Source organism: Salmo salar, chromosome 14 (assembly GCF_965601325.2).
Source record: "Salmo salar chromosome 14, fSalSal1, whole genome shotgun sequence".
Taxonomy (NCBI): Eukaryota; Metazoa; Chordata; class Actinopteri; order Salmoniformes; family Salmonidae; genus Salmo; species Salmo salar.
Window position 1 is genome coordinate 72,958,821 of NC_138304.1, and position 24,079 is coordinate 72,982,899.

The window sequence follows — 24,079 nt, forward strand, 5'->3', positions numbered from 1 at the left end:
ACCAAATGTAAATCAAAACTAGACGTTGAACTGAGGTCTGTGCCCAGTAGAAACTCTCATCTGGCTATACCTGCTGAACAGGGCTTACTACAATAGATTTTATTTGTATTGTTCAGGTTCACCATCAGCAATAGTTTTGGTAGTTTTACTTTAAACAATCAGTGTATATAATTATTTGTAGATGTACAGGGTAAATTTGATCATTTCATAATGAAGACAGTAATCACATGAGGTGCACTGCATGGCCAAAGCAAGAGGTGAAGAGAAGATCCCTCAGTAAAAACCTCAAAATGGTCAAAACAATTCCATTTTGAGAAGGGGGTGGAATCCAAAGTTGTGCTATATATTCATTGGCTATGTCATAACTAATTTGTAAACAACGAATATTGATACATTACTAGCTCAAACACATAATCTGCAAAAATGACAAGTTAATTAGTGGGTGACAATTTCAGAACCAAAGTGGGGGGACAAAAAACCTAGGCTGCATTGCCCCCGATCTGATAGTGGTATTGGGATGGTAGATGCCTTGTCTCCCTTATGGCTCAGCTAAGGTGCCTACATAGTACATACACCATATACATACATAATTTACACACACCACACACAAATCCAGCTCAGAGAGGCCCATTTCATGAGCTCCATCAGCAGCAGATTTTAATTTAGAATGGAAAATGTACGTGTTTACGCAACAAATGTTAGTGCATAGTATCGTATTACATCAAACCAAATCGCTTCGACTCGTTCTCTAATCAAACCGATTCGCACGGAATCATTTCAAACTAAAACGTATTGTTCCTGTATCGTATTGGAGCTCATGTATCTAGCACGGGAGGAGGGTGGTGGCACCTTATTTGGGGAGGTCGGGCTCGTGGTAATGGCTGGAGCGGAATTGGTGGAATGGTATCAAATACATCAAACACATGGTTGAATCGTCTTGAACGGGAAAGATGCACATCCCTATAAGTTATAGAGCAATACAATAAATATTATTAATAAACTTCAAAGAATGTTGATACAAAAGTGCATTCCCGTTTAAATTTCAAATAACTTTGGAAACAACGAACTCATCAAAGCATTTAAACTTTGACATAACCATACTGACACCCATAAACCATTCAAATGATCTTTGAAACGTGGCATAATCCTGCAGAGTACCGTGGCAGGAATAAAATGCATGCAATTATGCAAAATTAATTAGTTTATTTTTTTAATTGAGGATGTAAAAAAAAAGATGATGTCACACCTTTACCTTTATCTCAAACTTATGCAAACATTTCAACAGAAATACTTCATCATTAGGCAAGCTGACATTTCAAAGCAGCACTTCAATTCGCCATGCCTAATCATTCTCCTCGGCTAATAAATAGCATTCTAATCTTTGCATTGAGAAATTGCAGGAGTAACCTACAGGCAAACCACAGTAGTAGTCAACTATCCTCGATGATGGTCAGTGTAGGCCTACAGATGTAGGAAAACATTGAAAACCACTGTACATTATATTTTAATTATAAATGAGATAAACAAACAGTATGGACGAAATACAACAGATAAAGTAAATTGACTAAACTAAATTTGCATAAATTGTCAAACGCGCCCCCACGACCACCACTGTCGCATGACAGGTGACGTTCCACTTCCTACCACTTCTACTTTGAATGTGTAGAAATAAAACACCGACTTTATCCCAAACTAAAGAAAATATATCATACCTTTTTCAAAACATTTGTTTACAGGTAATATTGTTCCAAATGGACCCTTCATGCGTGTCTTCCTTCGCCGGCTGTTGGCAAACTATCTTCAGCTCGCGCTCCTTCAGTGTCAGATTTGCGAAGGTGGGTGTATCCCGCGTTGCTATTCGTTCACCCATCCCTTGTGCTATTCATTCCCCATCCCTTGTGATATTCATTCACCCAGCCCTTGAGCTATTAATACACCCAGCCCTTGAGCTATTCGTTCACCTATCCCTTGTGATATTCATTCACCCAGCCCTTGAGCTATTACTTCACCCATCCCTTGAGCTATTCGTTCACCCATCCCTTGCGATATTCATTCACCCAGCCCTTGAGCTATTACTTCACCCACCCCTTGAGCTATTCGTTCACCCATCCCTTGCGATATTCATTCACCCAGCCCTTGAGCTATTACTTCACCCATCCCTTGAGCTATTCGTTCACCCATCCCTTGCGATATTCATTCACCCATCCCTTATGCTATTCATTCCTTCACCTCGTTTAATCTCGATTGAGGCAGATAAAGGTCTGACCGCCCGCGGGGCAGACTACCTGTTTTTACCATTCGTCTGCGAGCTTTTTTTTCAGGTATGTATTTTTCGCGCGCTTCTGGCGTTCCTCTTAGGGGAGAATTTACTGATTTGGCTGAAACATTTAGGTAGCTTAATCAGCCAGGCATATGGCATCTTGGCATAATGTATATTATTATTATTATAATATTACATATACACACACACATACATACGTGTTGTTACGTAGGCCTATAACAACAATATTTACCTGTGAACCTGCTACATGCATGGTTTCTGAGTAGCCTAGTCCTCTCAAAATCTGAATATGTCAACAATTTTAGGTTTCAATTTATAATATCTCCATCCACATCTCTGCTCTATTATTTGTTTGCATTCCATCTATCTGGCTGTCATTATCATCAAAGGGTGCAGCAAGTTGTTCTTGGCTAAATATGAAATGGGACATGTATGAAAGTGTCTATCAGTGTACGTTTTATTTGATTGGTTGGGTAAGGGATAAAATAATTTCTGGAAAGTGACTTTGTTAAAAAATACCTTTCTTGACCACATCAAATGTGTTAATGCCCGTGGAAGTAAGCCCAGTGGAATCCAGGATCCTTGGGACATCCCTACCTGAAAACCCTAACCTTAACCCCTGCCCTAACCTTAACCATAACCCTTACCTAGCCCTAACCTTAACCCTTACCTTAACCTTTTTAAATGTCAACTTCAATGGGGTAGGGGCGTCCCAAGGATCCATAGAGCACGCACCCAAGTTAAGATACTATTACCTTTGAACATATAGCAGCAACCTTAGTACAACCTAGCAACTGCTTCAAGAGGTTTGGACCTCTTGGAATAATGGTTAAGGTGTTGAACTGATGGTCAGAGTCCCTGGCAGGTTACCCCCGAATTTGCCACATTGGTGTTATGAGTAGGATGGCACTCCAGTGCAGCCTAAACATTTTTTATGAATATCCAATCAAGTTTAATATTTCACACAATACATTTTTTATGAAATGGTTCCAAACACACAGGCTCTACCCTTGCTGTTGAAAAATATAGTTTTTTAAAACTTATTTGAGTAACTTCAGGATAGCTGTTTTGATTAGACCATCTCACATCAAACTACTGCTCATTTATCAATGGACAGTTAACACGTCATTGACTAAAGGATGGCTGTGACTGAATGAAGTACAGTTAGCATGGGTAACCCCATGCAGTCTTAGGCTACGCACCTTTCCCAGTTGGCCCAATGTCAAATGTTTCTCTATAAGCACAGAGGGGTAGCTAGGAACGCCATGTTTAAGGCATAGCCATGACAGCAAGGTAATGGTCATGACAGAGGTGATAAAGAATAATCTTTTCAAAATCTATTGTGCATTTATAATGCTGAGCCCCCACTAGATGGAGTTTGAAATAGCTCACAATTTCTGCCCTTGACACTTGCCCTGACCCATCTAAAGAGCATTCCATGCTACTGCACTTAAACCCTTAACCCCTGTAATGCCCTCAAGAGAGTTATCTTAACCTACATTTCCTACACTAACTGGCTAGAAGCTGGATATGTTTGTATCCCTCTATTACTCTGTAGTGATAGCAGCCCTAATAATAATGCAGGAAAAAATATATAATGCAGGGAAAAAGCTTGCAGTTTGTTATTGGCCATGTACTCTTATAATCTCCACTGGGCACAGTCAGAAGAGGACTGGCCACCCCTCAGATGCTGGTTCCCCTCTAGGTTTCTTCCTAGGTTACGGCTTTTCTACAGAGTTTTTTCTAGCCACCTTGCTTCTACATCTGCATTGCTTGTTCTTTGGGGTTTTAGCCTGGGTTTCTGTATAAGCATTTTGTGACATAAGCTGTTGTAAAAAGGGCTTTATAAATAAATGTGATCGATTGATTGTAATATTATTGTGGCAAATGTGACATCAAACAAACATGATGACAAAACAAAAAACATATTAAAGTACTCAAAAAGTCTGTAAAAGAGATTTGGATATTCATTCAATGAGATCCAATTTGCGAATATGAGTTGTATATGTGGTACATACTGCCACCTGCTGGTCAGAGCCATATATAATCTATGGCACTGCTTACATTGTTGAATGTTGTTCCTTATTCTGTAGTTCATTATGCCATCTACGACATTATAGCATGCTCTCCTTGACCAGATATTATGTCCACTTAATCTATGAATGCCAATGTGATCCTGTCGATCATGATCTTCAAGGTAATTTCTTCTTTTATTGCAGTTTAAAGTACCTGTCATGGTTCAATACATGCTGTTACTTTATTGCCATTAGATTGAAGCAGAGTAAAAATTCTAGCCATAATCTTGATGTTGCTAAAATAATTTGCTTCATTTGATGTGATTCCTTTTTTTTTAAAGATTATAAAATGTATTATTTGCAAGTGATGAATCATATCATAAACATTGATACATTGAAAAACACATTTGGTAATATTTTGAATTGATTTACTTTATTTTATTCATTCATTTGCTAATTGAAATATTTACACACTGATCAAACACTAACACAAATGTAGATACTCCTTGCTGGCCTGGCTGCACTAATACCCTCTAAAGATCAGTTGATCATAGCAAATGTATAGGGTCAGGCTACATACAGTATATGGCTATTTACAAGTACACATCCTTTAGTGCTTTTGGTCCTTCATACCTTATGTTGGACCATGTGATCATGCATTACACTTGAAGTATTCTACAAAATTCACAATATCACTGCTATAACCTATCTATTTCACTTTGACATAATACATTCATTTGTTGTTTCAAAAATAAAAAAGGATTAACATATTGATAGGCTACTACTGATTGATGATTTGAACTTTTGTCAGTATTGTGGGTTTCCAAAAACATTGCAATGAAATCAGATTTGTTTTAATTTGATTTGAGAAACCAAGATGACATCCAAGCCTTTTTATGCTGCTAGACAGTATGTGGTCTGCACTTTGTCAGTATTGTGCTATTTTCAGGCCAATATAAATACAATGTTGAAATTGCTCCTGCTACCAAACTTAAGAATTCAATGCCAAACATATTCAAAGCAAAATGCCAAGCTAATTCAACAAAACAACTTATATTTAAAACACCTCTGCCATGTCAGAAAGCATGGAGTTGTTTACAATATGTGCCACCTCACTTATCAACAACACCCTAAATACTTGTCTTTCTAGGAAGGAACCCTCCATTGGAGCATAGGAGGGAGTGGATGGAAAAGCAAACAGCAGAGGGATGGCAATGAGTAGGCGCACAGGTCAAAAGTCTAAACCGCCTCAAGAGAACAAAAGCACAAGCTGGAACCATGTTAACCACGGAACACTGGTCAGTCTCGGACTGATGATGTAAACACACGTCTTCACAGTGGGGCTCATCAGGTTTCTGTGGGGTCGCTGTTTCTGTGACCCTCGTCTCAGGTCGATGATGTAGCTAAGTCCATTTGGCTCCATATCAAGGTCATAAGGTTTCTATGGATTTATTTGGGCCAATACAGTCCACATTTTTACTCTAAGCTTTCCGCCTCCAAGAGCCAATGGGTGACTGAGGCCTTAAGTTGACTGTAACCGAATACAATACAACCTCATCTTCAACAATCAGACTCCTCCATAATCTCCATGACCACGGTTCGTTTTCCAGTTAGGATGAGGTTCCTGACCATCTTGTAGTCCAGAGACAGGACGTTCAGACCATTGACAGAGACCACAAACTGGCGCACCTGGAAAACAGACTTTGGTCAAATATTGTACGTACTGAAGATAATTTATGAGAGTTGCATACAGCAGAGGAAGACGTTGATTGCGTGCCCATCTAACAATATTGATTTGACAAAGCTATCAACCTGGAGGCATTGTAGCTGCTCTTTACACTACATGTCCCACAATGCCATGGTACTCACCTTCACTCCTACTGCTGCTGCAGGCCCACTGGGGTCCACTGCCTGGATGTGACATGGCCTACTCCCCCTGACCACAAATCCCCATCCAACCGCATCACCCACAATCTGGAGATAGATTGATCACATTACTTAAAAAGAAAATAGTCAGTAAAATCACAAATATAATGTACTCATGAAAAATGTTATGGATTTGAATGATATTTGGTTGAGTTTCATGCTTTTTGCATAAGAGATAACACTGTGGTAACGAACTGTAAACGTCCTCTTTATGTATGGGCCTCCTGGTCTCTGCAGCTCCTCTGGACTCACTTGTCTCTTCAGCACTGTCAATGGAGCAAACACATAATTAGCAGGTTCTCAGTGTAATCATGAACAGTGGTGTTTATATTGAATCTGTACAGTAGAGAGGACGTGATACAGCTTTAGATGAAGACCAAAGAGACTCATACCTGATTTGGGGTTTGACAGCACAGGTGAGGTAGGGGTAAGCGTGGGGCCTCTGTTATAATACCCACTGTTGCCACTACTAAGACTGTTATCACGCACCCCAGACACCATCTTTCTTTCCTTGGATGGAGTGACTGATAGGAGAAGAAGAATATATAGAGACATCGCACGGAGAGAACATAGACATGTTGTATAATTGAGAGTGATTGACAAAGTGTACTGAGAGGAAAAAGCACTAATAACAAAAGGAAGACATGTTATTCATTCTGAAATTTCACACACACATTCAGAACGGTTTCTGTGCTGTAGTATCTACAGTAGAACACATCAAACACACACCACATAGCCCCTTGCCTCCCATTTCATATCTGAGTGTTTTGAAAGAACTCAGCGTCTGCTGTTAACCAAATATAGCCACACAATGTGCTGTATCAACACTCCCTGACCTGATTGGTATCAAAATAACACTTCCTGACAAGCTAATATTTATGTACCAGCCTATCCATGTAGCTATGGATACTGCACTTAGCTACATAACAATCACCAGCATACCATTATGATGGCACATCAAATAAAGGTAGAATTCACCCCCAGTCAAACTCAATGCAATAATGCTTTCATCTATGTTCTGTATCTCTTCTAATTTATAGTTGAATATAATTGGACTGATCTATCATTTGTCATCAATAAAACTGTTTTCAATCTCTCCAAAATAACAAATAAATGTGATCATTTAAAAATACTTAGTAAGAGCCCAAGTACAAGTGAAAACAGTTCCACATTTACTTGTGATACCATTGTATTCACAACACTCATAAAGGTGAACTCAACACCAATGTTTATGATTTAACAAGAGACTCAATAATATATTATCCATAGCAAGTAAACCTAAAACAATTTCAGTATACCTAAAGTCAACACATTTTACATATTTGCCTCACATAATAAAAGTAGCCCTTACCAGCTGTCCGAGGTCCCATAATACAATTCAATTCACTTCAAAGGTTTGCCAGCCAAAGTGCCAAGTAACTTGGGAAGTTGCTGTCTACTATTTCTGATGCTGCAGTCAGCTATGGTGCTCCGGTGTAAATGTTAAATGTTAACCCCCAGAAAGAGTAAACAGTCTAGGCTGGCTGGGAGGGAGAGGGAGGAGTTGAGGGATGCCTTGTTGCCAGGCTATCCCAGGGTAGGAGATAAGAGCTGAGAAAGGCATTGGGATCACTAATGCTCTAATGGAGGTAGGGACAGACACAGTGGAGTTTTCCACTGGTCACTGTGGTCAGGCAAGATGGAGTGGAATGACTGGACATTCTCTGTTATACATACGCACACATAAACACACACATACACACACATTCTCTGTCATGGTCAATGGATGAAAGACGTGGACAGCGGGAAGGTTCAACAACATCAACAACAACAACATCCACAATGACATATAGACAAACAAACTGCTGATAATGGCCTAGTGATAATGGAATTCTGTGAGATAAATCAAGAACATTCCTAGCTGTTGACAGCATGAGGTATTTGGTTCTACAAATGCAATATTCAACGTATTTACCCAATTATATAACAGGCATATATAATACCATTGGTCATTTGAAAACAAAGAAGCTACAGGAAATTTAAGAGCAGTAGCAAATAGAACATAATAGGATCAAACATACTTGTTTCTAGAAACAAAAGTGTCCATGTGTTTGCTGGGTGTCATTGAGGTCAATGAACCTGTTCAACACTTTTTAAAACAATATGATACAGTCATCCTGCTGTATAGTTTACTATCACTGTCCTAGATTATGTGAACTATATCCAAGAGAAAGTTTATTGTATAATTCAATGACAAACCAAGATGATCATTGACCACACACCAACACTGAGTGCACCATAATCCGTAGTATAACATTAATGACCTCTATTCTGTGGTTCCTTTGCCTGGTTACCTGGCCAGAGAGCAATATGCAATAGCAATGTCTCTTTCCTCTCACATTGCTTAAAGGTAGAGACATACTTCAAATCAAATCAAATGTTATTTGTCACATGCGCCGAATACAACAGGCTTACTTACTAGCCCTTAACCAACAATGCAGTTCATGAAATAGAGTTAAGAAAATATTTACTAAATTAACTAAAGTAAAAAAAAAAAAAATTAAATCAAAAAGTAACACAATATAATTACATCTCAATAACGAGGCTATATACTAAGGTACCGAGTCAATGTGCGTGGGTACAGGTTAATCTGTAAAGTGACTATGCATAGATAATAAACAGTGAGTAACAATAGTGTAAAAACAAAGGGGGGGTTATAATTTGATTAATTACCCGGGTGGCCATTTGATTAATTGTTCAGCAGTCTTATGGCTTGGGGGTAGAAGCTGTTAAGGAGCCTTTTTGCTCTTAGACTTGGTGCTCCGGTACCGCTTGCCGTGCGGTAGCAGAGAGATCAGTCTATGACTTGGGTGACTGGAGTCTTTGACAATTTTTTGAGCCTTCCTCTGACACCTCCTAGTATATAGGTCCTGGATGTCAGGAAGCTTGGCCCCAGTGATGTACTGGGTCGTACGCACTACCCTCTGTAGCGCCTTACGGTCAGATGCCGAGCAGTTGCCATACCAGGCGGTGATGCAACCGGTCAGGACGCTCTTGATCAGGCGTGGGCAACTCCAATCCTCGGGGGCCTGATTGGTGTCACACTTTTTCCCCAGCCCCAGCTAACACACCTGACTCCAATAATCAACTAATCATGATCTTCAGTTAAAAATGCAATTAGTTTAAATCAGGTGTGTTTGCTAGGGATGGGGGAAAAGGCTGACACCAATCAGGCCCCCAAGGACTGGAATTGCCCAGGCCTGCGCTTGATGGTGCAGCTGTAGAACTTTTTGAGGATCTGGGGACCCATACCAAATATTTTCAGTCTCCTGAAGGGGAAAAGGTGTTGTCGTGCCCTCTTCACAACTGTCTTGGTGTGTTTGGACCATGATAGTTTGTTGGTGATGTGGACACCAAGGAACTTGAAACTCTCAATCAGCTCCACTTCAGCCCCGTCGATGTTAATGGGGGCCTGTTCGGCCCTCCTTTCCTATAGAACACAATCAGCTCCTTTGTTTTGCTCACATTGAGGGAGAGGTTGTTGTCCTGGCACCCCACTGTATAGAGGTGAGTCATGATCAATAGGCTGATAAAGTCTGATATGGATGACACACTGCCTCTGGTATTTAGAAAACATACAGCTCAATAACTTTATATAGGCCTTATCTTACATACAGATATACGATCTTCATTTGATCACTATTCTGTTGCCTCAGCAGGAAATGCAAACTTGTAGGCTATTCAAGGTTTAAAAAAGCTTCTAAGGTTTACGATTTCCACTTTAAAATTTCAGACTTGATTTGTCCTAACGAAAAATGCATCAACCCCTACAAAAACCTGTCCATGAATTATAATCCATATAATGATTCACATTTCTTGTTGCTGCAGGATTATTTTCCTGCTGTAGCAAACTAGCACAAATTAAGCTCCTACATCTGTAGACTTAGGGCTCAATTCAATAAAACCCACATGTAACGCAAAGCTCTTTCCCATATGTCCCCAAATAAAATAACAGAATGTTCCTGGATATTATACTACTAATACTAACAGTTAGGCTCTGTTCAAAGATAGATGCCTCCGGATTTCCAGAAAAGGTAGTGTGAGAGTCACATAAGGCCACTGTTATATAAGTGCAGTAAGCTGTAAAGTATGTACTATGCTGTATGTGGACTAATGTCCTTCAAGACATGTCTCCGCATGTCAAGATGACCATAAAAGCCTGCACTGAACAGTGACAAAAATATACAAGATAAGCTAAGTTTAGAGAATTTCAAGATGACAGTACAGTCAACATGATAGTATTACCACATGACTTACTGTTTATCAGCACATGTAATACATTTGAACCACAAATGTAGTTTAAATGTGTCCTTGCTTTGTATCATGTGTAACAGAGTCCACCCTTGCTATAGGCCTACATGATAGCAATGGCAGGCACACAGCGTCATTTCACAGTCCTTTTTTTAACCATTGCCATTTAAAGTCAGTTGACAGATGGTTGAAGGAATGACACACTTTTCAAGAGACAAGGGTTAGTCAGCTGGATGTAGTGTTGCAGTGCAGGGCTTGAGCAAAAGTGTTAACAGTACCAGGGTCGGTGACCACTGTTACAATGCTTTTTGTATTAGCCCCATGTGGTTCACTTGGTAGAGCATGGTACTTGCAATGCCAGGGTTGTGGGTTTGATTCCCACGGGGGACCAGTATAAAAACGTATGCACGCACTAATGTAAGTTTCTCTGCATAAGAGTGTCTGCTAAATGACTCAAATGGACATGTATTATAGAGAACATTGCCATAGACTGACTAACAGTGACTACCAAACAACAACCATTTTGTTGATCATGATTATTGAGGACATCTAAATTTGTTTCTAACAATGGACAAGTTAAATAACAAGCAGTCATGATCCAGCCAGACTTATATTTGTAGTCGTACAGCAACAGTGCTGTAACAAAGAGCATATGACTGTAGGTTACACAGAAGTAGAAATTATGACAGTACCACTATTCACCAGCAGCGACATTATGTTTCAGCATGAGGAGTTCAAGAGTCCCAATGCAGATGGTAGTAGATCATACTGTATTTTTCTGTAAATTCAAATCAATGTCAGATTTAGACTTGGTAAAATATTTGGAAAAATACCTATTTTTTATCAAGCTGTCGACGCTAGAGCACCAAAGTGCAAATTTGTTTAAAACGGCAATTTGCAGTTGCTACATTTTTTTACTTAAAAATTGATGATACAGTTGAAGTCAGAAGTTTACATACACCTTAGCCAAATACATTTAAACTCAGTTTTTCACAATTCCTGACATTTCATCCTAGGTCAGTTAGGATCACCACTTTATTTTAAGAATGTGAAATGTCAGAATAATAGTACAGAAAATTATTTATTTCAGCTTTTATTTCTTTCATCACATTCCCAGTGGGTCAGAAGTTTACATACACTCAATTAGTATTTGGTAGTATTGCCTTTAAATTGCTTAACTTGGGTCAAACATTTCGGGTAGCCTTCCACAAGCTTCCCACAATAAGTTGGGTGAATTTTGGCCCATTCCTCCTGACAGAGCTGGTGTAACTGAGTCAGGTTTGTAGGCCTCCTTGCTCGCACACACTTTTTCAGTTCTGCCCACAAATTTTCTATGGGATTGAGGTCAGGTCTTTGTGATGGCCACTTCAATACCTTGACTTTGTTGTCCTTAAGCCATTTTGCCACAACTCTGGAAGTATGCTTGAGGTCATTGTCCATTTGGAAGACCCATTTGCGACCAAGCTTTAACTTCCTGACTGGTGTCTTGAGATGTTGCTTCAATATATCCACAGTTTTCCTCCCTCATGATGCCATCTATTTTGTGAAGTGCAGCAGTCCCTCCTGCAGCAAAGCACCCCCACAATATGATGCTGCCACCCCCATGCTTCACGGTTGGGATGGTGTTCTTCGGCTTGCAAGCCTCACCCTTTTCCTCCAAACATAACGATCGGCATTATGGGCAAACAGTTCTATTTTTCTTTCATCAGACCAGACGAAATTTCTCCAAAAAGTACGATCTTTGTCCCCATGTGCAGTTGCAAATCGTAGTCTGGCTTTTTTATGGCGGTTTTTGAGCAGTGGCTTCTTGATGAGCGGCCTTTCAGGTTATATCGATGTAGGACTTGTTTTACTGTGGATATGGATACTTTTGTACTGGTTTCCTCCAGCATCTTCACAAGGTCCTTTGCTGTTGTTCTGGGATTGATCTGCACTTTTTGCACCAAAGTACGTTCATCTCTAGGAGACAGCACGTGTCTCCTTCCTGAGTGGTATGGCGGCTGCGTGATCCCATGGTGTTTATACTTGCATACTATTGTTTGAACAGATGAACGTGGTACCTTCAGACGTTTGGAAATTGCTCCCAAGGATGAACCAGACTTGTGGAGATCTACAATTTTTTTCTGAGGTCTTGGCTGATTTTCCTTTTGATTTTCCCATGATGTCAAGCAAAGAGGCACTGAGTTTGAAGGTAGGCCTTGGAATACTTCCACATGTACACCTCCAATTGACTCGAATTATGTCAATTAGCCTATCAGAAGGTTCTAAAGCCATGACATAATTTTCGGGAATTTTCCAAGCTGTTTAAAGGCACAGTCAACTTATGACCCACTGGAATTGTGATACAGTGAATTATAAGTAAAATAATATGTCTGTAAACGATTGTTGGAAAAATTACTTGTGTCATGCACAAAGTAGATGTCCTAACCAACTTGCCAAAACTATAGTTTGTTAACAAGAAATTTGTGGAGTGGTTGAAAAACGAGTTTTAATGACTCCAACCTAAGTGTATGTAAACTTCCGACTTCAACTGTATGTTCTGATTGATTCATGAAGAATATAACTTATAAATGCCTCATGAGCTTAGTTCAACTGGCACCCCATCAGAACCCCAAATATACGCTTTTTTTTACTCCAATGTTTGTACATAAAGTAAATGTAAACAAACGCTGTATTGCCTCAAACTATGGTTACATTTATACTTTTATATCATGGATCGTCAGTCCTTGCATCCATAGCTAAGTCTATACATTTGAGAGTGGCTACATTTCTCTAGCCCCATCCCTTAGCCTTTTACTGAAACAGTGGCAGGGATCACGCTTTGTTATTGTTTCAACTGCTGATTGCCTCTTTAAGTCTTGTATTAGTAAGCAGCACCTTACCCCAGTATCTAGCAAAAATGATTCTCTTCCAAAAATATGCTTCCAATTCACAAATCTTTTGAACGCGCATGTCAGATCATTCAATCATCGATCGGATGGGAAAGATTTAAATTGCTACTGCAAGAGATCTGAATGGTTATCTGTTCATTCTCCCCTCGATAATGTAAAAAATTCAGAAGTCAAGTTACCTTTCAAAACAACAATGGTGGGTAGTTTGACCAGAAACTTGCAAAATGTCCCACCGATAAGTTTAATAACTATAGAAAAATGGACAGATGAAAACATACGGGTGCCGAAAGCAGTAGAACAGAAGGGAAAATTCAAGACATACACTACATGACCAAAAGTATGTGGACACATACTCTTCTGGGAAGGCTTTCCACTAGCTGTTGGAACATTGCTGCTGGAACTTGCTTCCATTCGGCCACAAGAGCATTAGTGAGGTTGGGCACTGATGTTGGGCGATTAGGCCTGGCTCGCAGTAGGCGTTCCAATTCATCCCAAAGGTGTTCGATGGGGTTGAGGTCAGGGCTCTGAGCAGGCCAGTTAAGTTCTTCGACACCAATCTCGACAAACCATTTCTGTATGGACCTCACTTTGTGCACGGGGGCATTGACATGCTGAAACAGGAAAAGGCCTACCCCAAACTGTTGTCACAAAGTTGGAAGCACAGAATCGTCTAGAATGTCATTGTATGCTGTAGCATTAAGATTTCCCTTTACTGGAACTAAGGGGCCTAGTCCGAACCATGAAAAACAGCCCCAGACCATTATTCCTCCTCCACCAAACTTTAAAGTTGACATTATGCATTCGGTCAGGTAGCGTTCTCCTGGCATCCGCCAAACCCAGATTCGTCCATCGGACTGCCAGATGGTGAAGCGTATTTCATTGCTCCAGCGAACGTGTTTCCACTGCTCAAGATGGCGGCGAGCTTTACACCACTCCAGCCGACGCTTGGCATTGCCTATGGTTGATCTTAGGCTTGTGTGTGGCTGCTCGGCCATGGAAATCCATTTCATTAAGCTCCCGAAAAAACAGTTATTGTGCTGACATTGCTTCCAGAAGCAGTTTGGAACTCGGTAGTGAGCGTTGCAACCGAGGACAGACAATTTTTACGTGCTACACGCTTCAGCACTCGGTGGTCCCATTCTGTGAGCTTGTGTGGCCTATCACTTTATGGCTGAGCTGTTGTTGCTTCTAGACGTTTCCACTTCAAAATAATAGCATTTACAGTTGACCAGGGCAGCTCTAGCAGGGCAAAATATTGACGAACTGACTTGTTGGAAAGGTGGCATCCTATTACGGTGCCACTTTGAAAGTTACTGAGCATCACTTTGGAAGTTAAGGCCATTCTACTGCCAATGTTTGTCTATGGAGATTGCATGGCCGTGTGCTCAATTTTATACACCTGTCAGCAACGGGTTTGGCTGAAATAGCCGAATCCACTCATTTGAAAAGGTGTCCACATACTTTTGTATATACAGTATGGTGTATGTATCAGATTGTGTTTGCTTGCTAACTACCATTAAATGTTAACGTACTGATGCGAACTCATCATCAGCTATTTAAATGAACAGTTAAACCAGGGAGGTTTCAACCTCTTTGGCTAAACAAACTAATTGGGAATTCAGGAATGTGTAAATTATAAAGCCATGTTGTCACGCCCTGACCTTAGAGAAACTTTTTATTTCTCTATTTGGTTAGGTCAGGGTGTGATTTGGGTGGGCATTCTAGTTTTTCTATTTCTTTGTTTGGCCGGGTATGGTTCCCAATCAGAGGCAGCTGTCTATCGTTGTCTCTGATTGGGGATCCTACTTAGGCAGCCTTTTTTCCACCGTTAGTTTGTGGGATCTTGTTTTGTACTGTTGCTTTCCAGCCCTACAGAACTGTGCGTTGCGTTTTGTATTTGTGTTTTTTTCTTCGGTGTCATCAATAAAAGAAAGATGTGCGCCTACCACGCTGCACCTTGGTCCAATTCCATCAACGAACGTAACACATGTACCATTTTTAAATACTGAATAGGAACCTAGAGGAGGACAGAAAATAGGGTGTGCTGTTTCCTTAAATACAGATACTGTATTGCAAAACAGTGTTTTTATCCAGATACTGTATTGCAAAACAGTGTTTTTATCCAGATACTGTATATAAGGAAAGGTTGAATACCTAGTCAGTTGTACAACTAAAATGTGTTATCTGCATTTAACCCAACCCCTTTGAATTAGAGAGGTGCGGGGGGCTGCCTTTATCGACATCCACGTCTTCGGCGCCCAGGGACAGAAGGTTAACTGCCTTGCTCAGGGGCAGAACGACAGATTTTTTACCTTGTCAGCTCAGGGACTCAATCCAGCAACCTTTCAGTTATTGGCCCAACGCTCTAACCACTAGGCTACCATATTTAGTGACAAGACATGATATTTATTCAGTATAGATTAATATTTTCCCATATATCCCATCATTTTAGATTAATCTATACTGAATAAATATGTCTCATCACTAAATATGGTAGCCAAGTGGTTAGAGCGTATGTATACATTTTTTATTCAATTTAAATAGAGGAGGAATGTTCCTCCAATGACATTCAAGTTCCTAAAAACTGATACAGTATAACATATTTTTTTAATCCCACAAATGGTTAAGATTAGAAGATTAGAACTGGCAGTAGGGTTATCTGATTTTAGATATGTGGTTAGGGGACCCCTCTTCTATGTACCTTGTACATCACAAAGCACAAAAGCGCAAACATATCCCATGGCATCATGGATGTGGTAGTTTTGAAGGGCAGTGCATTAGAGGACAAACCTACGTACAGTAGTTCTTGTGCTTTTACCCATTACCAATCCATAGAAAGGTAATTTGGGGGAAGCATGTTTGGCATACCTTTGAAGTCTGTATCCACAATGATTACTGAGAAAGAATTGATTCAATTTGGGAAATTTGTGACATTTTGGCCTTCATCGTTGTAGTCTAAAAGAAGGACTGGGTAAGGCCAAAATGTCACAAATTTCCCAACTTCAGTAATTATTTGGGATACAGATTTCAAAGGTATGCCAAACATCCTTCCCCAAAATGACCTTTCTATGGATTTCTTGAAGATCCAAAACAAAGTCAAAATCTTTGGGCCAATCTCATATGGAATCACCCGAAGAACAATACTAATTCCATGCTGAGACATGTCTTTTGAAGCTGCTTATTTTGCAGAGCATAGAGACAGCCTCAAACCTGTCAGCCTTTCAAGGAGCAAACTGCCAACGCTCACAATTCTCAAACTTGTTAACTATGGCTTTCAAAATACTATAAATTAATAATACCCCTCAACCAGCCTCTCAGCATGCGGTACAAGAAGTTCAAATATGTTTTTTTAGTTACATTACATTGTTTGAACTACAGTTGAAGGAGGAAGTTTACATACACCTTCGCCAAATACATTTAAACTCAGTTTTTCACAATTCCTGACATTTCATCCTGGTAAAAATTCCCTGTCTTGGGTCAGTTAGGACCACAACTTATTTTAAGAATGTGAAATGTCAGAATAATAGTAGAGAGAATGATTTATTTCAGCTTTTATTTCTTTTATCACATTCCCAGTGGGTCAGAAATTTACATACACTCAATTAGAATTTGGTAGCATTGCCTTTAAATTGTTTAACTTGGGTCAAACGTTTCAGGTAGCCTTCCACATGCTTCCCACAATAAGTTGGGTGAATTTTGGCCCATTCCTTCTGACAGAGCAGGTGTAACTGAGTCAGGTTTGTAGGCCTCCTTGCTCGCACACACTTTTTCAGTTCTGCCCACATATTTTCTATGGAATTGAGGTCAGAGCTTTGTGATTACCACTCCAATACCTTGACTTTGTTGTCCTTAAGCCATTTTTCCACAACTTTGGAAGTATGCTTGGGGTCATTGTCCATTTGGAAGACCCATTTGCGACCAAGCTTTAACTTCCTGACTGATGTCTTGAGATTTTGCTTCAATATAGCCACATAATTTTCCTGCCTCATGATGCCATCTATTTTGTGAAGTGCAGCAGTCCCTCCTGCAGCAAAGCACCCCCACAACATGATGCTGCCACCCCCGTTCTTCACGGTTGGGATGGTGTTCTTCGGCTTGCAAGCCTCCCCCTTTTCCCTCCAAACATAATGATGGTCATTATGGCCAAACAGTTCTAAATCAAATCAAATCAAATGTATTTATAAAGCCCTTCTTACATCAGCTGATATCTCAAAGTGCTGTACAGAAACCCAGCCTAAAATCCCAAACAGCAAGCAATGCAGGTGTAGAAGCACAGTAGCTAGGAAAAACTCCCTAGAAAGGCCAGAACCGAGGAAGAAACCTAAAGCGGAACCAGGCTATGAGGGGTGGCCAGTCCTCTTTTGGCTGTGCCGGGTGGAGATTATAACAGAACATGGCCAAGATGTTCAAATGTTCATAGATGGCCAGCAGGATCAAATAATAATAATCACAGTGGATGTCGAGGGTGCAACAGGTCAGCACCTTAGGAGTAAATGTCAGTTGGCTTTTTATAGCCAATCATTCAGACTATCTCTACCGCTCCTGCTGTCTCTAGAGAGTTGAAAACAGCAGGTCTGGGACAGGTAGCACGTCCAGTGAACAGGTCAGGATTCCATAGCCGCAGGCAGAACAGTTGAAACTGGAGCAGCAGCATGGCCAGGTAGTCCTGAGGGATGGTCCTAGGGCTCAGGTCCTCCGAGAGAGAGAAAGAAAGAAAGAAAGAAAGAAAGAAAGAAAGAAAGAAAGAAAGAAAGAAAGAAAGAAAGAAAGAAAGAAAGAAAGAAAGAAAGAAAGAAAGAAAGAAAGAGAGAAAGAAATAAATAAAGAGAGAAAGAGAGAGAAATAGAGAGAGCATACTTAAATTCACACAGGACACCGGATAAGACAGGAGAACTACTCCAGATATAACAGACTGACCCTAGCCCCCCGACACAAACTACTGCAGCATAAATACTGGAGGCTGAGACAGGAGGGGTCAGGAGACACTGTGGACCCATCTGACGATACCCCCGGACAGGGCCAAACAGGCAGAATATAACCCCACTCACTTTGCCAAAGCACAGCCCCCACACCACTAGAGGGATATCTTCAACCACCAACTTACCATCCTGAGACAAGGCCGAGTATAGCCCACAAAGATCTCCGCCACGGCACAACCCAAGGGGGGGCGCCAACCCAGACAGGAAAATCACGTCAGTGACTCAACCCCCCAAGTGACGCACCCCTCCTAGGGACGGCATGGAAGAGCACCAGTAAGCCAGTGACTCAGCCCCTGTAATAGGGTTTGAGGCAGAGAATCCCAGTGGAGAGAGGGGAACCGGTCAGGCAGAGACAGCAAGGGCGGTTCGTCTCTCCAGTGCCTTTCCGTTCACCTTCACACTCCTGGGACAGACTACACTCAATCATAGGACCTACTGAAGAGATGAGTCTTCAATAAAGACAAAGGTTGAGACCGAGTCTGCGTTTCTCACATGGGTAGGCAGACCATTCCATAAAAATGGAGTTCTATAGGAGAAAGCCCTGCCTCCAGCTGTTTGCTTAGAAGTTCTACGGACAGTTAGGAGGCCTGCGTCTTGTGACTATAGCGTACGTGTAGGTATGTACGGCAGGACCAAATCGGAAAGAAAGGTAGGAGCAAGCCCATGTAATGCTTTGTCGGTTAGCAGTAAAACCTTGAAATCAGCCCTTGCCTTAACAGGAAGCCAGTGTAGAGAGGCTAGCACTGGAGTAATATGATCAAATATTTTGGTTCTAGTCAAGATTCTAGCAGCCGTGTTTAGCACTAACTGGTTTATTTAGAGCTTTATCCGGGTAGCTGGAAAGTAGAGCATTGCAGTAGGCTAACCTAGAAGTGACAAAAGCATGGATACATTTTTCTGCCACATTTTTGCACCAAAAATGTCTGATATTTGCAATGTTATGTAGATGGAAAAAAGCTGTCCTTGAGACAGTCTTAATATGTTTGTCAAAAGAGAGATCAGGGTCCAGAGTAACGCTGAGGTCCTTCACAGTTTTATTTGAGATGACTGTACAACCATCAAGATTAATTGTCAGATTCAACAGAAGATCTCTTTGTTTCTTGGGACCTAGAACAAGCATCTCTGTTTTGTCCGAGTTTAAAAGTAGAAAATTTGCAGCCATCCACTTCCTTATATTGTAACATAGGCTTCCAGGAAGGGCAATTTTGGGGCTTCACCATGTTTCATCAAAATGTACAGCTGTGTGTCATCCGCATAGCAGTGAAAGTTAACATTATGTTTCCGAATGACATCACCAAGAGGTAAAATATATAGTGAAAACTATAGTGGTCCCAAAACAGAACCTTGAGGAACAACGAAATTTACAGTTGATTTGTCAGAGGACAAACCATCCACAGAGACAAACTGATATGATACTGATGAGACTGATACTTCTATTTTTCTTTCATCAGACCAGAGGACATTTCTCCAAAAAATATGATCTTTGTACCCATGTGCAGTTGCAAACCGTAGTCTGGCTTTTTTATGGCAGTTTTGGAGCAGTGGCTTCTTCCTTGCATTTCAGGTTATGTTGATATAGGACTAGTTTAACTGTGGATATAGATACTTTTGTACCTGTTTCCTCCAGCATCTTCACAAGATCCTTTGCTGTTGTTCTGGGATTGACTTGCACTTTTTGCACCAAAATACGTTCATCTCTAGGAGACAGAACGCACTTCCTTACTGAGCGGTATGTCGGTTGCGTGATCCCATGGTGTTTATACTTGCGTACTATTGTTTGTACAGATGAACGTGGTACCTTCAGGCATTTGGAAATTGCTCCCAAGGATGAACCAGACTTGTGGAGGTCTACAATTTTTTTCTGAGGTCTTGGCTGATTACTTTGGATTTTTCCATGATGTCTAGCAAAGAGGCATTGATTTTGAAGGTAGGCGTTGAAATACATCCACAGGTACACCTCAAATTATGTCAATTAGCCTATCAGAAGCTTCTAAAGCCATGACATAATTTTCAGGAATTTTCCAAGCTGTTTAAAGGCACAGTCAACTTAGTGTATGTAAACTTCTGACCCACTGGAATTGTGATACAGTGAAATATAAGTGAAATAATCTGTCTGTAAACAATTGTTGGAAAAATTACTTATGTCATGCACAAAGTAGATGTCCTAACCGACTTGCCAAAACTATAGTTTGTTAACAAGAAATTTGTGGAGTGGTTGAAAAACGAGTTTTAATGACTCCAACCTAAGTGTATGTACACTTCCGACTTTCAACTGTAGGTCAATGGTCTTACATTAGCGGGCTGTGTTGTCAAAATTCTATGTAACCCTCCACTACACACTGAGCAATAAACAACATGAATAAGGTAAAACAGTCAAATGTTACATCTGTCCATAGGCTATGTGATATTAGTATTATGAGGAACAATTCTACTGGTGCTCTGGTTTTTGTGTCACTGTTTCTTTGGACAAATCACTATTTTGTTTGAGTGCACCTACACCTGGCTGGCATCTTTTGGATTTTGGAAAAAGGAGGGGTTCATTTAGCTCTTAGACTTGGCCGAGGCTTTAAGAAGGGAGGGGATGTTGATTTGTCTGCTACCGACTTGTCCGCCGTGGTTCTGCCACTTGTACTAGGCGAAACATCTCAGCCTTTCCCCGCAGACCCAAATCTAGAAGCCGGCGGGAAGCTAGCAGTCAAGCAAGATTTGGTTCTGGATTGCCGAGATTACCTTTAATATGATTAGTCTTCTGTAAACATTACATGGAATACATATTCCAAGAAAAGGGTAACATACACAAATATACAATGCTGTCTTTAAAGGGACAGTCCACTTCGAAATCATAACATTTTCAGACCTCAGAAGTAGTCTCTCATTATGAATCCAATGTTTGCGTAGATCCAGCTACATGCCTCAAATTAATAGATGGATAAGCACCAAATAAAATCATATATTTTCCATTCACTTTAATTGAGGCATATAGACCTAGCTGAACTGGGATTAGCTGACAGACACCATCATTGTCAGAAAGAAACCCAATGGCATCAATAAGGTACACTGGCTAATAAAGATCAGAGAAATGCCTCATAGGCTGACAAGTAATCTTTACGTTGATACAGGTGTGTGTGTGTGTGTGTGTGTGTGTGTGTGTGTGTGTGTGTGTGTGTGTGTGTGTGTGTGTGTGTGTGTGTGTGTGTGTGTGTGTGTGTGTGTGTGGTAGGGCAAATATTTACAAACTTTGTCCAAAGTGCACTGGTGTGCTCTTTCACATTGCTCTCAACCAATGTCAGCACAAGCTTATTTGAGTATACTCTTGACCTCACTTCCTATAACCATATTACTGTCAATTTTATTCCTGGGCAATTCTTAATATGTTCAATTAATCTAGAGTGGAAACAATGTTTCCTTTTAGGTCTGTCATAGTGGATGACAATTTTGACTGTACAAAGACTGAAACAGGGTGGGTCTCAAGCAATACTGCATGTGGAGCAGTGATAAACTCACAAATTCCTGATATTCTTCTTTGTCTAATGAATTTTCTTTAACCATTTCAACTTGTGGTGTGTATCTGGAGTTCGAAAAAAATAAACTCCAGGGCTCTTACATGCAGGATTCTCTGGTCAAAAATTGCAAGATAACGTTGTTAGAAACCATAACCAATAAGTGTCCTTATAGTAAAGTTAACCAACCAGAGCCTGAGGGGGAACAAGACTGTGTCCAATCCAAGACAGTCTGTCATTTTAGTCCGTGTAGGAAGTTGAATGAAGCCCTTTTTCAGAGAGAGAGAGAGAGAGAGAGAGAGAGAGAGAGAGAGAGAGAGAGAGAGAGAGAAGAAAGAGAGAGAAAGAAAATGTTTAATTAATCTGGTCCCCAGGTGACATGGAAGTTGAAACCCTATCCAATCCAACTTCCTGTAGGATCAGAGAGGTAAGCATAGCTCCAGGTAGCAGAGGTTCACGGCCCAATCAAATTGTTCCATGGCCATGCCAGATAATCTGCTCCAGAGGCCTAATAGCTTAATTAGACAGGACAAGCTTTAAGTCTTAATGCTGTGTCATTCAACAGCTACCCATGACTCCCTAAGCCTCCAACGGCTGAATAAAAAAACATTGTTTCATAAATATTTCATAACATCAGTGTACATTTTAGGAAGTGGATGCCCTCAAGCAAAGGTTGTGCTGATTAGTTTCAAAACAGTAAAGCAGTGACAGAGAGGCTCCTGTAAAGAGCTTGACTGCCAGAATAAAAATACAGATTTCGGAGTATTGGTAACATTGGCGCCTTTATAATTCTGTGAGTCAGAGCCCCTGCGAAATGAATTGAATATAACATTGTGTACTGTACTGTATATCAGCATGCACTGAAAGATGCCCCTGTGGGCGGGTTGAACCCTCTATACTTCTGGGACAGCCTTGAGAGGAGCATTGAGTAACTGTTCCCTTTGCATTGTGACATCCCCCTTTGACTTAGTAAACAGAACAGAATGATCGGTAAACTATAAAGAATGGGGAGTATTTGTTGTAGTAAATGAAATCGAGGCCTCATACCTAAAAAAGTATGTGTTACCCTGTCAAAATCACACAGGCAATTACAAAGGGCAAGAGGAGTGCTTTTCCATGCATTTTCAAAACATATTTCAATAAGGTGTCAATTTCAAGTCAAATCCCTAGCACCACAAGTAGAGGTCGACAAGGGGACACATGCCATATCTGACATATCTGAATCACTCTGTGCACTCACCTCCCATGCAAGGGTGTAGATATTTTGAGGGGTATATGGAGGGGTATTTTGAAAACACAGTATAAGTGAAAGGATAAGTGAAAGCCCCATCATGAAAACAGCTTACTTCCTGCATTTCAACACATTTTGCAATGGGGCAGAAAGAAACATTTGCAGTTTAATAATGCTATTCTACACATTGTGTCATGAATCTGAGAGACAATTTTGCAGTTTTAAAGTAAATTCTGGGGCAGGGATTAAAATCTGCTGTTTTATAGCTCATCTCATGCTATTCTTCCCATGTTGCCAAGAGGATGAGGGAAAATGTTGCAGTTTAAAGTAACTGTCCAGTGAAAATCTCACTTTTAGACATTAATATTCTGTTAACTCATACCCAAGTAATGTTATTGACTCATCCTATACTCATATTTGTGGCTAAAGTATAAATAGGAGAAAAAACACTTCATAAACCCCACCTCAAACTTGTATCTCAAACATACTGTTTAAAAAATGCTTGCCACTTCCTTATAGAGGAGGATGATCTGGCCAATCAACGTTCTACTCGCAGGAATATTTTGTATGACCGGTATATGCTCACACCATTCTGTTGTTGGGGTACGCCCACACCATTCCAACACAGAAAAGCTGCTGTAATTAATTATAGGTCATATTTCATCGAAATCTGCAAACACTGCACAGTTACTTTAAAGGTTGACAAAAACGCAAAAATAACCGCTTTAAACTGTATACCTGATCAATGCACCATCATACCAGGTCATTTAATGCTTAAAAATCTAAATAAATGAATGAATAAGATATTTGGCTACAGAAGTGGCATTTCTTACCAATCTCTACAGCTTCCGTCCAAAAACAAATCCTGTGAAATTACATCAAGACATACTGGAGGAGTTACTGGCTAGCTACAAGTGGCTAGCTTAGTTAACAAACTAGCTATGTTGGTCGTGGCACACATGACCA

The 24,079-nt window shown here is 40.4% G+C and overlaps 2 protein-coding genes across 5 annotated transcripts in view; both read right to left on the minus strand.

Moving 5' to 3' along the window:
* LOC106569929 (collagen alpha-1(XIV) chain) overlaps window positions 1–2,033 on the minus strand; it is a 91,064-nt gene extending 89,031 nt beyond the window's left edge. The window contains exon 1 of one of the 3 annotated variants that reach the window (XM_014141684.3): window positions 1,713–2,033. The gene's annotated coding sequence lies outside the window, so the exon portion shown is untranslated. The remainder of the gene's footprint in view (window positions 1–1,712) is intronic. The other 2 variants (XM_014141686.3, XM_014141687.3) reach the window with 2 other exon arrangements.
* A 2,669-nt stretch (window positions 2,034–4,702) lies between these two features.
* On the minus strand, window positions 4,703–24,064 carry LOC106569928 (DEP domain-containing mTOR-interacting protein). Of its 2 annotated transcripts, XM_014141683.3 has the most exons (6): window positions 23,947–24,064; window positions 22,072–22,151; window positions 6,615–6,746; window positions 6,418–6,488; window positions 6,166–6,270; window positions 4,703–5,985 (listed from the first exon to the last, which is right to left on the minus strand). In XM_014141683.3, the coding sequence occupies exons 3-6, from the start codon at window positions 6,721–6,723 to the stop codon at window positions 5,857–5,859; spliced, it is 414 nt and encodes a 137-aa protein (XP_013997158.1). In that variant the 5' UTR covers window positions 6,724–6,746; window positions 22,072–22,151; window positions 23,947–24,064; the 3' UTR covers window positions 4,703–5,856. The 2 variants fall into 2 exon arrangements, with proteins under 2 accessions (XP_013997158.1, XP_013997156.1); XM_014141681.3 differs by lacking the exons at window positions 22,072–22,151; window positions 23,947–24,064 and adding an exon at window positions 7,574–7,900.
* Window positions 24,065–24,079: the final 15 nt, after the last annotated feature.

Excerpts from the sequence above, each read along its gene's own strand:
- LOC106569928 (XM_014141681.3), bottom strand. Across the intron at positions 6,489-6,614 it reads GCTGTCAAACCCCAAATCAG|TGCTGAAGAGACAAGTGAGT; the intron begins GTATGAGTCTCT and ends CTCCATTGACAG. Across the intron at positions 5,986-6,165 it reads CAGCAGCAGTAGGAGTGAAG|GTGCGCCAGTTTGTGGTCTC; the intron begins GTGAGTACCATG and ends TCTGTTTTCCAG.